This window comes from Pavona decussata, unplaced genomic scaffold (assembly GCF_977016875.1).
Source record: "Pavona decussata unplaced genomic scaffold, jaPavDecu1.1 SCAFFOLD_115, whole genome shotgun sequence".
Classification (NCBI taxonomy): Eukaryota; Metazoa; Cnidaria; class Anthozoa; order Scleractinia; family Agariciidae; genus Pavona; species Pavona decussata.
In genome coordinates this window covers 890,456-905,000 of record NW_028145529.1, presented here as the reverse complement: position 1 = coordinate 905,000, position 14,545 = coordinate 890,456, and the positions used below count along the sequence as shown (strand labels likewise).

The following is a 14,545-nucleotide window of genomic DNA, read 5'->3' as shown; positions in this document are numbered from 1 at the left end:
CGGCATGATAGTTATACTGACTTTTCTTTTAAGCATAACCTTGCTTGCTTACCTTTATATCACTTTATATTAGTCATGTTTACGGTGGTAAGGCTCCTTGGCTTCGAGAGAAATGTCTCCAAGGTACTTTTTTATGTCAAGAAATAGCCATATTCCTGATAATTGACAGCACCTTACGGCCAATTCATAATGCCCGATGAACAGTTCTTGTTGTATTTGTTTACAGACAAGTCCACAGTCTGATATATGTATCGAGAATGATTTCTCATGCCACTGAGTTGTTAAGGCAGCTCTTCTCTTTATCGAAGATTTCGATATTCAGCTCGTGATTGTGTGTAAGTAATATTATGCACATTTTGTGTAAAAAGGTAGAGATATTCTCTTTGTCGGTACCTGCGTCCTTATAGCCATAGCCGATATTTCTACGTCCACATTTTATATTGCTGCAGTATAGTAAATGAAATTTCGCTGTTTGTTCCGCCATCTTGGATGTAGGCAAAGAAGGACTGGGTCGGTAGTGGTTCCCAGTCTTCCTATCAACTGCTCCTTTGTTTACAAGCACCTGTCGATGTCGGAAACAAAAAATCTTGTGGGAAGGAAAGGAAAGGAATGGCGTTTTCTTCTTTCGGGGGGGCCGGGGAAAGAAAATCTATGTGGTGCTATAGAATGAGCAAAACAAGAAAGTTCCATGGTACCATTGCTTAGCTGTAATGCGGATATGAGCTCGTGGCTCAAGGATAAATACAAAGGTTCAGGGGCTTCAGGGAGCAGGGGACGTCCTGCTGACAAGGGTTCGGGAAGTGGCGGTAAGAAATGCAAGATAATTTGTTGTACCCTCGTATATTTAACCCTTCATATATTCATATATAAGAAATGTCAGTATGACAGTATGACTTAATGTACTTTTAATATATGTCCGATTGGACAACTTTCTGCAGTTGGCATGCAGTCACGCGTCATGACGCGTGACTGCATGCCAACTGCAGAAAGTTGTCCAGTCGGACATATATTAAAAGTACATTAAAAGAAATGTCATACTGACATTTCTTATATATGAATATATGAAGGGTTAAATATACGAGGGTACAACAAATTATCTTGCATTTCTTACCGCCACTTCCCGAACCCTTGTCAGCAGGACGTCCCCTGCTCCCTGAAGCCCCTGAACCTTTGTATTTATCCTTGAGCCACGAGCTCATATCCGCATTACAGCTAAGCAATGGTACCATGGAACTTTCTTGTTTTGCTCATTCTATAGCACCACATAGATTTTCTTTCCCCGGCCCCCCGAAAGAACAAAACGCCATTCCTTTCCTTTCCTTCCCACAAGATTTTTTGTTTCCGACTTGTAAACAAAGGAGCAGTTGATAGGAAGACTGGGAACCACTACCGACCCAGTCCTTCTTTGCCTACATCCAAGATGGCGGAACAAACAGTGAAATTTCATTTACTGTACAGCAGCAATATAAAATGTGGACGTAGAAATATCGGCTATGGCTATAAGGACGCAGGTACCGACAAAGAGAATATCTCTGCCTTTTTACACAAAATGTGCATAATATTACTTACACACAACTCAGTGGCTTGAGAAAGCATTCTCCGTACATATATTAGACTGTGGACTTGTCTGTAAACAAATACAACAAGAACTGTTCATCGGGCGTCATGAATTGGCCGTAAGGTGCTGTCAATTATCAGGAATATGGCTATTTCTTGACATAAAAAAGTACCTTGGAGACATTTCTCTCGAAGCCAAGGAGCCTTACCACTGTAAACATGGCTAATATAAAGTGATATAAAGGTAAGCAAGCAAGGTTATGCTTGAAAGAAAAGTCAGTATAACTATCATGCCGCCTATTTAGTTATTTGAGTTCCCATTAGTTACTTTGTACGAATATTCCCGTTCAAGTAGAACAAACGTTGATTTTGTGAATACTATTTATCCAGTTCTAAGGCAATTTAAGGGTCCCAGGTAGTTTTTAACCACACAGTTATTGCTTATCACAGACTTTGTAAGTACAGTAAGCATTAACAAAGCAAACTGAAATGTTAAAATATAAATAAAGCTACCATGATTGAAGTGGCGAGGGCCACGAAGAGACTCACAGGTTTTCAATCCGCAATTTATTCACTCAAATCAAGGGGTTTGGTAAAATACCTATCAGAGAAAGTACAGGAAACAACTAAGAACGACTATAAAAAGAATAAACGCGAAAATGACAACTGAAACCAAAAAACAGGACGACTGAAAAAACACTTACCAATTGCTGGATTTAGGTGGGTGAGTGATAAAATGAAAGTGTTGAAAATATTATATACCACTGAATTTACATATAGTGCGAAAAATTGTTCAGGAAGGAATGAAGGGTGCAGGACACAATTAACACGGATAAAGATACGGAAAACAAAAACTACATGGAAAAGTGTAAATTAACAAAAACCGCAACATCCTGGGGGGCTTCGCTGAATTTGCGGAAATTCAGCAATAAAGGCGAATCAATTAATCAGTCACTGAAAGTTCTTAGAACTAGCGCATTCAAACTGTCCAAGAGGTTTCTGATAATAACTGTAGGCGAATGTCAATGTTACTAATCTTCTTCTTCCAGCAATACAAGTTTTGAAATCGGCCTCACGAGCGTTGAATTCTTCGTTTTGACTTCTCCAACTCGGACGCGTTGGTCGTGGCCAGGAAAGATCTTCATAACTCTGCCAAGGAGCCATCTTCCACGAGGGGAATTTTCATCCACAAGCATTACGAGATCATTGACCTTCAAGTTTCCTTTCTCGCGAACCCATTTTTGGCGTTGCTGTAAAGCTGGAACGTATTCTCTTAGCCACCGTTTCCAGAAGCAGTCAGCAAGGAATTGGGCTCTCCTCCATTGTTTTCTTCTGTAAAGATCTTCGCGAACAAACAGACCTGGGGGCAGAGCGAGATTTTTCTGTTGCAGCAGAAGGTGGTTCGGAGTGAGTGGTTCCGGGTCGCTTGGATCATCACTGCTGGGAGTAAGCGGGCGACTGTTGAGAATGGTAACAACCTCTGCGAAGACCGTGCGTAAGGTTTCCAGTCCAACCAACGCATCTGGATTGCCAAGGATCGCCTTCATGGTCTTACGCACACTTCGAATTAACCGTTCCCAGACCCCATTCATATGGCTCGCGGCTGGAGGCTGAAATTTCCACTGGAACATTGGGCACAAGGAGCAGTTAATCCCATCCTTAATCAGTTGCTTGTTTAGATCATCCTGATTCCACTGACGAATAGAGTCGCGAATTTCCTTGTCCGCTCCGACGAAATTTGTTCCGTTATCACTCCAGATTTCTTTGGGACACCCACGATTCGAGATGAATCTGCGGAGGGCTTGAATAAAGGCATCGGACTCTAATGAACTCACGTCTTCTATATGCACAGCGCGACTGGTAAGGCAGGTAAAGAGACAACCGTACACCTTTTCTGAACTCCGACCACGCTTCACGTAGAATGGGCCAAAGAAGTCGACTCCTGTGTAGGTGAACGGCCGATCATAGGGAGTGAGACGTTCCTTTGGCAGGTCAGCCATCAACTGAGTCATGGGGACTTCATTTCGCTTGCGACAATCGATGCATCTTCGTAGAACATGGCGCACGAGTGACCTTGCTTGAATAATCCAGAAATGTTGTCGTATGAAGGAAAGTACGTGCTCTCGACCGGCATGCCCCAGGATTTCGTGGTAGTAGCGCACGATCAGGGTAGAAACTGGATGATCTTTAGGAAGTATCATCGGATGGGCAGCTTCGAAGGCGATAGGAGCGTGACGAATTCTTCCTCCCACGCGCACGGTTCCTTCTACGAATACAGGAAGAAGAGTTGCAAGCTTGCTTTGACATTTAACTGGACGACCTTCGACTAAGGAATCAACCTCTTCAGCAAAGGCTTGGCGTTGTACCAACTGTACAATTTTCTTGGAGGAGCACCGTATCTCTGAAAGGGATATTCCACCTCTCTCAGTAGAAGTTCCTTTGTTCTGAACATGGTTAACGAAACGTAACAACCAGGCGACAAGAGTTAAGAGGCGAGGCCAAGATGAATAGCGACGCAGAAGCAGGTCCAGTGATGATCCACGGTCAATCACCATGACGGTTCTTTCAACTTGAACTTCACTGTCGTCATCTGGAATATTGCCAATCCTTCTAACTGGCCAATGTTCTTCGGGCTTCAGGAGGAAGCTTGGGCCAGAGAGCCAGCGGCAATTTGGGTCAAGATCATGTAGCTTCATCCCTCTGGAACCATCGTCAGCTGGGTTCAGTGATGTTGGCACATGTCGCCATTGCTGAGGAGTCGAGGCTTCATGAATTTCGTTCACTCGATTAGCAACGAATGGCTTGAATCGCCTCTTCTCGTTCGTAATGTACTGCAAGGTCGTCAAAGAGTCTGTCCAGAACGTAACACCTTGAAGGGGTATGTCAAGCTCGTCGCGTATCAGTAGATGCAAGCGTGTAGCTACCACTGCTGACTGTAACTCTAAACGCGGTATGGACCACTGTTTCAGCGGGGAATTGCGGGTCTTTCCCATAACAAAGGCGCAATGGACCTTTCCTGTATCATCAACGAGCCTTAAGTAGCCAACTGCAGCGTAACCTTTGTTGGATGCGTCAGAAAAATAGTGCATTTGGACATCGGTGATGACTCGGGTGCTAGAAAATGATTTGAAGCATCGCGGAATCTTGATGTTCGCAACAAGGGGCAGAGACTCTACCCATCCATTCCACTGTGTTAGTAAAGGCTCTGGAATAGGGTCATCCCACTGGACGTCCATTCTCCATAGTTCTTGAAGAATGACTTTGACTGGGAGGAGAAACGGGCCCAAAAAACCAAGTGGATCGAATAGGGAACTAACAGTCGAAAGAATGCCACGTTTAGTTGGAGGCTTGTTCGTGGGAACAACCTTGAATTGGAAGGTATCCGAAGCTGCATCCCAGTGTAATCCAAGTGCGCGGCTGATAGGAAGTTGGCTGAGGTCGAGATTGATAGAAGGATTCGCTCGTTCCTCTTGTGGGAGGGCCTTTAACACCTGCCTACTGTTGCTTGTGAACTTCGTTAGGTGGAAGCCGCCCTCACTCAGTAGCCTGGTCAGCTGGTCTACAAGCCAAATCGCCTTCTTTGTGGTCGGCGCAGATTTCAGTACATCATCAACGTAGAAATTTCTGTGTACGGTCTTGATGACTTCAGGGCTATACCGGCCTTTGTTATCGTCTGCCGTCTGTCGAAGTGCCTTGTTGGCACAGCAAGGGGATGAAGTTGCTCCAAATATGTGGACAAGCATCTGATATTCCTTAGGGGGGAGATTTGAAGAAGCATCCCACCACAAGAACCTTAGGGCGTCTGCGTCCTCTGGAAGAACTTTGACTTGATGGAACATCGCCTCTACGTCAGCTGTGAACGCAGTTTCTTCCTCTCGAAAGCGAATAAGTACGCCAACCAGATTATTTGTGAGATCTGGGCCATGGTACAACCTGTCGTTCAGGGAAGTGCCATCAAATTTAGCGGCAGCATCAAATACCACGCGTACTTTGTTGGGCTTGTTAACGTTCAGCACCGGGTGGTGTGGTAAGTACCAAGTGATCTTGGATCTCTTAGAGGCCTCTTCTTCGTTTAGCTGTCTTGCATATCCTTTAGTAACGTAGTCATCTATGACGGAGCGGTACTTTTCCTCTAGGCCAGGATCCCGGTTAAATCTCCTTTTCAGAGCTTGAAGACGACCTTCTGCCAAGGCTCTGTTAAATGGAAGGTAGGGTACTTCCTGCCTCCAGAGAAGGCCCATCTGGTAATGGCCGTCAACCTTAGAGATTGTGTTCTCTATTATCTTCAGCGCCTCTCGATCCTCAACAGACATTGGCCCAAAGGCTTCTTTCACGGTGCCGTGGGACTCAATTCGCCAGAATTCTTCCAACTGTCGGTTGAGAGAAACATCTTCAGAAGAAGCATGATGCAGGTTAAACTGACGTCTACCGTCTACACTGCCGGAACCGCCAAGGATACTCCATCCAAGGCAGGAACGTATCGCGAAGGGCTCATTAGGACTTCCTTTTCTAACTTCCAACGGAATAAAGGCTTCCTGGATGTTCGTTCCAATAAGGAAAGAAACCTTCTTTCTTTCTACTTCGGGAAAAGGGACTTGACACAAATCCGACCATTGCTCCATCTTCTTGCGAGCTGTTACATGCTTAAGCGGGATGGTAAGGTCTCGTACAGCCCATGCATTGCGCACAGTAATCTGGTGTGAGTGCTGATCATCAACGGGCGCTATTTTGAAGTCAACCTTTACTCCATTCTCCTGTTTGTCTCTTTGGCTTACTGTGGAAAGGAGGAGTTGTCCATCTTCGCCTTGAATACCAAGCTGATCGACGAGGGATGGGTCAATCATAGTGACGTCGGAGCCGGAGTCGATCAAGCCGTAAGTGGTTGTATATCGTCCATCGTTGGCGATGATCTTGAGGGGCATGATCTGCAGGTAAATCTCAGAGGATTCAGCCAAGGTTGCAGTAGCACACGTGCTCGAGGGAGCATCTTGGTCGCTTGGCAGGACAGTAGGCATGGTTGGGATAACTGTGACTTCAGTGTTGTTAGTGTGATGATCAGCGTTTTCTCGGGATGGACCTGACAGGTGAAGCAAAGTGTGGTGAGACCTTCCACAACCAGGTACCCTACAACGCATTTGCGACTTGCACGAACTGGCCGTGTGTTCTGTAGAGTTGATGCAGTTGAAGCAAATCCGCTTTCTGTTGACTAAGGCCCTCCTCTCCTCGACGAGCTTGGACTTGAATACCCCGCAGCGATAGAGTGGGTGGTACTGGACACACAAGGGGCAGTTGCTGGCTTTAGTGTCTTTATTGATCGCAAGTCTGCTGGCCTCCCTAGAGGTACTTGTGGTAAGAGTGGTAAGGTGACGCAGATGAGACTTGTCTCGATCTTCAATTCGTTTGTGTGACTTCACCTCAGAAGAAGTTGTGAAAAACGGATGATTAGCCAAATCAGCTCGGTCATTCAGGAACTCAACAATGTCTTTGAATGTGGGGATAATTCTTCCTTGGCGTTGAAGCTTCTTCAAATGTTCTCGAAACTTGTCTTGGAGCCATTTGGGCAACCTTAGTATCACTTTCTCGAGATTGTCAGTGTTCATTTCTCCTAAACAGTTCATAGATCCGAGGGTATCATACATGACTTGTGCCATATCTGCATAGCGTTGGAGACCATCCTTGTCTTGAGATGCGATAGGGGGACCTTTAGTCAGAGTGTCGACGCAAGCTCTTACGATCTTAAAGGGTTGACCAAAACGACTTTGCAGGACTTCTAACGCCTTGGACAAACCTCCTGGCAAGGCCTCGTACCTTTGCACAGCTCTAAGAGCAGGGCCCTCGAGAAACTGCAACAGGCGAGCCATCTTAGTCTGTTCATCCAATGCCTTCGATTCTACCATCTGGTGAAACCTCTGTCTGAATAGTGGATATCTCTCAGGGGAGCCATCAAACTTAAGCACTTGTAGTGGAGGTAGACCTTGATCGGCACTAATTCTTTCTATTGTGGTAGCAATAGTTGCAAGGAAGCTTTCACCCATTGGCTGAAGAGAAGGTGGAAGATGTCCTGAAGTTGCGTGACAAGGCAGGCGAACTGGACCATAGGCTTGAGCTGCATGTGTGAATATCGGACCTGCATTGTACGGCGGTTGGTAAGAAAACAGGGAGACACCCGGGTACATGGCAGGAACACACGAGCTAGCGCGTGGAGACTTGGGAACATACGACGACGGCAACATTGAGGCAGACATAGCAGGAACCAGAGAAGCACGCGTAAGCATCGGTGGGAAGTCAGGAACACAGGTGGGGTACGCAGGTAACGTGGAGACGCGCGAGGACACCACAGGAACTGCAGAGGCTTGCAAGGAAGCACACGTAGGCATGGGTGGAAAATCTGTAGGACGCGTAGAGTGCGCAGGTAACGAGGAGACGCGCGAGGACACCACGGGAACTGTAGAGGCTTGCAAGGAAGCACACGTAGGCATGGGTGGAACATCTGTAAGACGCGTAGAGTACGCAGGTAACGAGGAGACGCGCGAGGACACCACGGGAACTGCAGAGGCTTGCAAGGGAGCGCACGTAGGCATGGGTGGAAAATCTGTAAGACACGTAGAGTACGCAGGTAACGAGGAGACGCGCGAGGACACCACGGGAACTGCAGGGGCTTGAAAGGACGTGGCATAAAATTCAGGAAAACGTGAAGTGGGCGCAGGCAACGTTGATCCACGCGAGGACGCGTCGGGAAGAACAGAGACACGCGAAGACGTGACGTGGCCGGTCGAGACTCTCGTGGATGAGACGGAACACGTGGTTGGAGAAAATGGCTGCGTGGAGCAAACCTGCGCGATCGACCCTAATTGCGTGGAAACAGCTTGAGGGTAAACAACTTGCAGACCAGCGTCGGATACGCTTGTAAAGTTTCCGTCATTGTCAATGTTTCTGTTAAAACTATGCCGCTCAGGTGGATTTTCCTCAAACTGCAGACAAAAAAACTCGCGCTCTGCTAACTTGAACTCCAAATCTGCCAACTCTGTCCTTTCCCGAGCTTCCTCTGCCTCTTTCTCGGCGTCGAGCTTCGCTAGTTCTAGTTGATGTTGAAATTCGAATTGCTTTTGTTTCATTTCAAGCTCCAATAACTTGACTTTCATTGCTATTGTCCTCGATCGTTTTTGCTCAGTTTGTTTTTCGACTAGAGCCGCTTTTTCTGCCGCGATTTTGGCTTCGCGAAGTCTCGAGCTCGCTGCACTTAACTTGGAAATTCGACTGCTCTGCGATTTCACCGATCCTCGAGGCGATGAAGTGTTGACACGGGGTAATTCTTGTGACACTTGTTTATTAAAATACGAAGCAGCTTCGATCGCGAAATGTTCGATCCTATCATCATACAGACGTTTTCTGACCTCTTGAGCCTCGTAAACGCCCTGGATTACGTGAAGTTCCACGCTGCTGTCACTGAGAAGAGCTTTGGTCCGCGCGACGTTGTCTCCATAATTCCTAAATGCATCAGACAGGGTGGCTTGCAGATTCCGCACTTGCACCAAGTTAGAAAAGTCCGCGAGTAAATCATCAATTCGAGCACACACTTTAGACATTGTGGCGACATAGCCTCCTGCAGACCGTTTTAGACTGTTCAGCGTTTCGCGTACAACTCCTTCTTGGTCCTGCAGCGAATTAGGCATTCTACTCCTGGAACTCGCTCGGATGGAACTTCCATTATCAGCTTCGATACCGTCCATGATCTTCAATTGGTATTTTACAATGAAGTGGCGAGGGCCACGAAGAGACTCACAGGTTTTCAATCCGCAATTTATTCACTCAAATCAAGGGGTTTGGTAAAATACCTATCAGAGAAAGTACAGGAAACAACTAAGAACGACTATAAAAAGAATAAACGCGAAAATGACAACTGAAACCAAAAAACAGGACGACTGAAAAAACACTTACCAATTGCTGGATTTAGGTGGGTGAGTGATAAAATGAAAGTGTTGAAAATATTATATACCACTGAATTTACATATAGTGCGAAAAATTGTTCAGGAAGGAATGAAGGGTGCAGGACACAATTAACACGGATAAAGATACGGAAAACAAAAACTACATGGAAAAGTGTAAATTAACAAAAACTTCGTTAGGTGGAAGCCGCCCTCACTCAGTAGCCTGGTCAGCTGGTCTACAAGCCAAATCACCTTCTCTGCTGTCGGCGCAGATTTCAGTACATCATCAACGTAGAAATTTCTGTGTACGGTCTTGATGACTTCAGGGCTATACCGGCCTTTATTATCGCCTGCCGTCTGTCGAAGTGCCTTGTTGGCACAGCAAGGGGATGAAGTTGCTCCAAATATGTGGACAAGCATCTGATATTCCTTAGGGGGGAGATTTGAAGAAGCATTCCACCACAAGAACCTTAGGGCGTCTGCATCCTCTGGAAGAACTTTGACTTGATGGAACATCGCCTCTACGTCAGCTGTGAACGCAGTTTCTTCCTCTCGAAAGCGAATAAGTACGCCAACCAGATTATTTGTGAGATCTGGGCCATGGTACAACCGATCGTTCAGGGAAGTGCCATCAAATTTAGCGGCAGCATCAAATACCACGCGTACTTTGTTGGGCTTGTTAACGTTCAGCACCGGGTGGTGTGGTAAGTACCAAGTGATCTTGGATCTCTTAGAGGCCTCTTCTTCGTTTAGCTGTCTTGCATATCCTTTAGTAACGTAGTCATCTATGACGGAGCGGTACTTTTCCTCTAGGCCAGGATCCCGGTTAAATCTCCTTTTCAGAGCTTGAAGACGACCTTCGGCCAAGGCTCTGTTAAATGGAAGGTAGGGTACTTCCTGCCTCCAGAGAAGGCCCATCTGGTAATGGCCGTCAACCTTAGAGATTGTGTTCTCTATTATCTTCAGCGCCTTTCGATCCTCAACAGACATTGGCCCAAAGGCTTCTTTCACGGTGCCGTGGGACTCAATTCGCCAGAATTCTTCCAACTGTCGATTGAGAGAAACATCTTCAGAAGAAGCATGATGCAGGTTAAACTGACGTCTACCGTCTACACTGCCGGAACCGCCAAGGATACTCCAGCCAAGGCAGGAACGTATCGCGAAGGGCTCATTAGGTCTTCCTTTTCTAACTTCCAACGGAATAAAGGCTTCCTGGATGTTCGTTCCAATAAGGATAGAAACCTTCTTTCTTTGTACTTCGGGAAAAGGGACTTGACACAAGTGCGACCATTGCTCCATCTTCTTGCGAGCTGTTACATGCTTAAGCGGGATGGTAAGGTCTCGTACAGCCCATGCATTGCGCACAGTAATCTGGTGTGAGTGCTGATCATCAACGGGCGCTATTTTGAAGTCAACCTTTACTCCATTCTCCTGTTTGTCTCTTTGGCTTACTGTGGAAAGGAGGAGTTGTCCATCTTCGCCTTGAATACCAAGCTGATCGACGAGGGATGGGTCAATCATAGTGACGTCGGAGCCGGAGTCGATCAAGCCGTAAGTGGTTGTATATCGTCCATCGTTGGCGATGATCTTGAGGGGCATGATCTGCAGGTAAATCTCAGAGGATTCAGCCAAGGTTGCAGTAGCACACGTGCTCGAGGGAGCATCTTGGTCGCTTGGCAGGACAGTAGGCATGGTTGGGATGACTGTGACTTCAGTGTTGTTAGTGTGATGATCAGCGTTTTCTCGGGATGGACCTGACAGGTGAAGCAAAGTGTGGTGAGACCTTCCACAACCAGGTACCCTACAACGCATTCGCGACTTGCACGAACTGGCCGTGTGTTCTGTAGAGTTGATGCAGTTGAAGCAAATCCGCTTTCTGTTGACTAAGGCCCTCCTCTCCTCGACGGGCTTGGACTTGAATACCCCGCAGCGATAGAGTGGGTGGTACTGGACACACAAGGGGCAGTTGCTGGCTTTAGTGTCTTTATTGATCGCAAGTCTGCTGGCCTCCCTAGAGGTACTTGTGGTAAGAGTGGTAAGGTGACGCAGATGAGACTTGTCTCGATCTTCAATTCGTTTGTGTGACTTCACCTCAGAAGAAGTTGTGAAAAACGGATGATTAGCCAAATCAGCTCGGTCATTCAGGAACTCAACAATGTCTTTGAATGTGGGGATAATTCTTCCTTGGCGTTGAAGCTTCTTCAAATGTTCTCGAAACTTGTCTTGGAGCCATTTGGGCAACCTTAGTATCACTTTCTCGAGATTGTCAGTGTTCATTTCTCCTAAACAGTTCATAGAACCGAGGGTATCATACATGACTTGTGCCATATCTGCATAGCGTTGGAGACCATCCTTGTCTTGAGATGCGATAGGGGGACCTTTAGTCAGAGTGTCGACGCAAGCTCTTACGATCTTAAAGGGTTGACCAAAACGACTTTGCAGGACTTCTAACGCCTTGGACAAACCTCCTGGCAAGGCCTCGTACCTTTGCACAGCTCTAAGAGCAGGGCCCTCGAGAAACTGCAACAGGCGAGCCATCTTAGTCTGTTCATCCAATGCCTTCGATTCTACCATCTGGTGAAACCTCTGTCTGAATAGTGGATATCTCTCAGGGGAGCCATCAAACTTAAGCACTTGTAGTGGAGGTAGACCTTGATCGGCACTAATTCTTTCTATTGTGGTAGCAATAGTTGCAAGGAAGCTTTCACCCATTGGCTGAAGAGAAGGTGGAAGATGTCCTGAAGTTGCGTGACAAGGCAGGCGAACTGGACCATAGGCTTGAGCTGCATGTGTGAATATTGGACCTGCATTGTAGGGCGGCTGGGATGAGAACAGGGAGACACCCGGGTACATGGCAGGAACACACGAGCTAGCGCGTGGAGACTCGGAAACATACGACGACGGCAACATTGAGGCAGACATAGCAGGAACCCCAGAAGCACGCGTAGGCATCGGTGGGAAATCAGGAACACACGTGGGGTACGCAGGTAACGTGGAGACGCGCGAGGACACCACAGGAACTCCAGAGGCTTGCAAGGAAGCACACGTAGGCATGGGTGGAAAATCTGTAGGACGCGTAGGGTACGCAGGTAACGAGGAGACGCGCGAGGACACCACGGGAACTGCAGAGGCTTGCAAGGAAGCACACGTAGGCATGGGTGGAACATCTGTAAGACGCGTAGAGAACGCAGTTAACGAGGAGACGCGCGAGGACACCACGGGAACTGCAGAGGCTTGCAAGGAAGCACACGTAGGCATGGGTGGAAAATCTGTAAGACGCGTAGAGTACGCAGGTAACGAGGAGACACGCGAGGACACCACGGGAACTGTAGGGGCTTGAAAGGACGTGGCAGAAAACTCAGGAAAACGTGAAGTGGGCGCAGGCAACGTTGATCCACGCGAGGACGTGTCGGGAAGAACAGAGACACGCGGAGACGTTACGTGGCAGGTCGAGACTCTCGTGGATGAGACGGAACACGTGGTTGGAGAAAATGGCTGCGTGGAGCAAACCTGGGCGATCGACCCTAATTGCGTGGAAACAGCTTGAGGGTAGACAACTTGCGGACCAGCGTCGGATACACTTGTAAAGTCTTCGTCAATGTCAATATTTCTGTTAAAACTATGCCGCTCAGGTGGATTTTCCTCAAACTGCAGACAAGAAAACTCGCGCTCTGCTAACTTGAACTCCAAATCTGCCAACTCTGTCCTTTCCCGAGCTTCCTCTGCCTCTTTTTCGGCGTCGAGCTTCGCTAGTTCTAGTTGATGTTGAAATTCGAATTGCTTTTGTTTCATTTCAAGCTCCAATAACTTGACTTTCATTGCTATTGTCCTCGATCGTTTTTGCTCAGTTTGTTTTTCGACTAGAGCCGCTTTTTCTGCCGCGATTTTGGCTTCGCGAAGTCTCGAGCTCGCTGCACTTAACTTGGAAATTCGACTGCTCTGCGATTTCACCGATCCTCGAGGCGATGAAGTGCTGACACGGGGTAATTCTTGTGACACTTGTTTATTAAAATACGAAGCAGCTTCGATCGCGAAATGTTCGATCCTATCATCATACAGACGTTTTCTGACCTCTTGAGCCTCGTAGACGCCCTGGATTTCGTGAAGTTCCACGCTGCTGTCATTGAGAAGAGCTTTGGTCCGCGCGACGTTGTCTCCATAATTCCTAAATGCATCTGACAAGGTGGCTTGCAGATTCCGCACTTGCACCAAGTTAGCAAAGTCCGCGAGTAAATCATCAATTCGAGCGCACACTTTAGACATTGTGGCGACATAGCCTCCTGCAGACCGTTTTAGAACGTTCAGCTTTTCGCGTACAACTCCTTCTTGGTCCTGCAGCGAATTAGGCATTCTACTCCTGGAACTCGCTCGGATGGAACTTGCATTATCAGCTTCACATTGTTAAATTGTTGCTTTTGGTCATATGTAAATTTTGTGAGGGTGTGACTCTAAAATGCTTTGCTAAAGCCCCTTAAAGTTAGCGAGCCAATTTTTTCACAGTTGATTTTGGTTGTACTTACACTGGAGTAACTGCTGACAGAAGAATCCGTTTTAACTAAGTTGGCAGTTAAAAATTATCAACTGCTAAACTTTGGCAATTTTTGGTGGTAATTTTCTCTTTAAAATTTGGCCAAAACTAGTACCAGGCCCCACACAGTCAGATGCTTTGATGCTGAATCCTTACATACGACCTGAAAGGGTATTTATAGTAGAAAAACACTATGCAGAAAAATATTCAGTATGTTTGATGTGTTTATTTTTATACTAGTACAAACATACCCCCTCAAAAACAGGATTTTCACTGATTCAGAAGCCCGAAATGGGACCCCCCCTGAAACTTTTAAACCAAAGGTCGGAAAACAAAACCCAAAGGGTGTTTGGAATGTCTCACCAAGGCCAACTTCTGCAGCAAGTTTCATCAAATTTGGTTGACCCCTACTTCCAACATCTGGACCACTTTCTCAGTCAGGGACACTTAAACAAGAAAGTTCAATGTACATTCCGCGCCCTGTCAAGTTCTGATAGCTATTCGATCTGCTGATAGTCATACACCAAGCTGG

The 14,545-nt window shown here is 46.8% G+C and overlaps 2 protein-coding genes across 3 annotated transcripts in view; one reads left to right on the top strand and one right to left on the bottom strand.

The window, feature by feature from the left end:
- Nucleotides 1-14,545, top strand: part of LOC146469910 (uncharacterized) — a 47,720-nt gene that overhangs the window by 7,709 nt on the left and 25,466 nt on the right. The gene's annotated exons all lie outside the window — the stretch shown is intronic.
- On the bottom strand, nucleotides 2,589-9,669 carry LOC146469912 (uncharacterized). Its single transcript, XM_085122667.1, has 2 exons — nucleotides 9,496-9,669; nucleotides 2,589-9,392 (listed from the first exon to the last, which is right to left on the bottom strand). The coding sequence occupies exon 2, from the start codon at nucleotides 9,285-9,287 to the stop codon at nucleotides 2,589-2,591; it is 6,699 nt and encodes a 2,232-aa protein (XP_084978793.1). The 5' UTR covers nucleotides 9,288-9,392; nucleotides 9,496-9,669.

What these genes read in the sequence shown, in the direction of transcription:
- LOC146469912 (XM_085122667.1), bottom strand. Translation starts at nt 9,287, where the DNA reads ATGGACGGTATCGAAGCTGATAATGGAAGTTCCATCCGAGCGAGTTCC.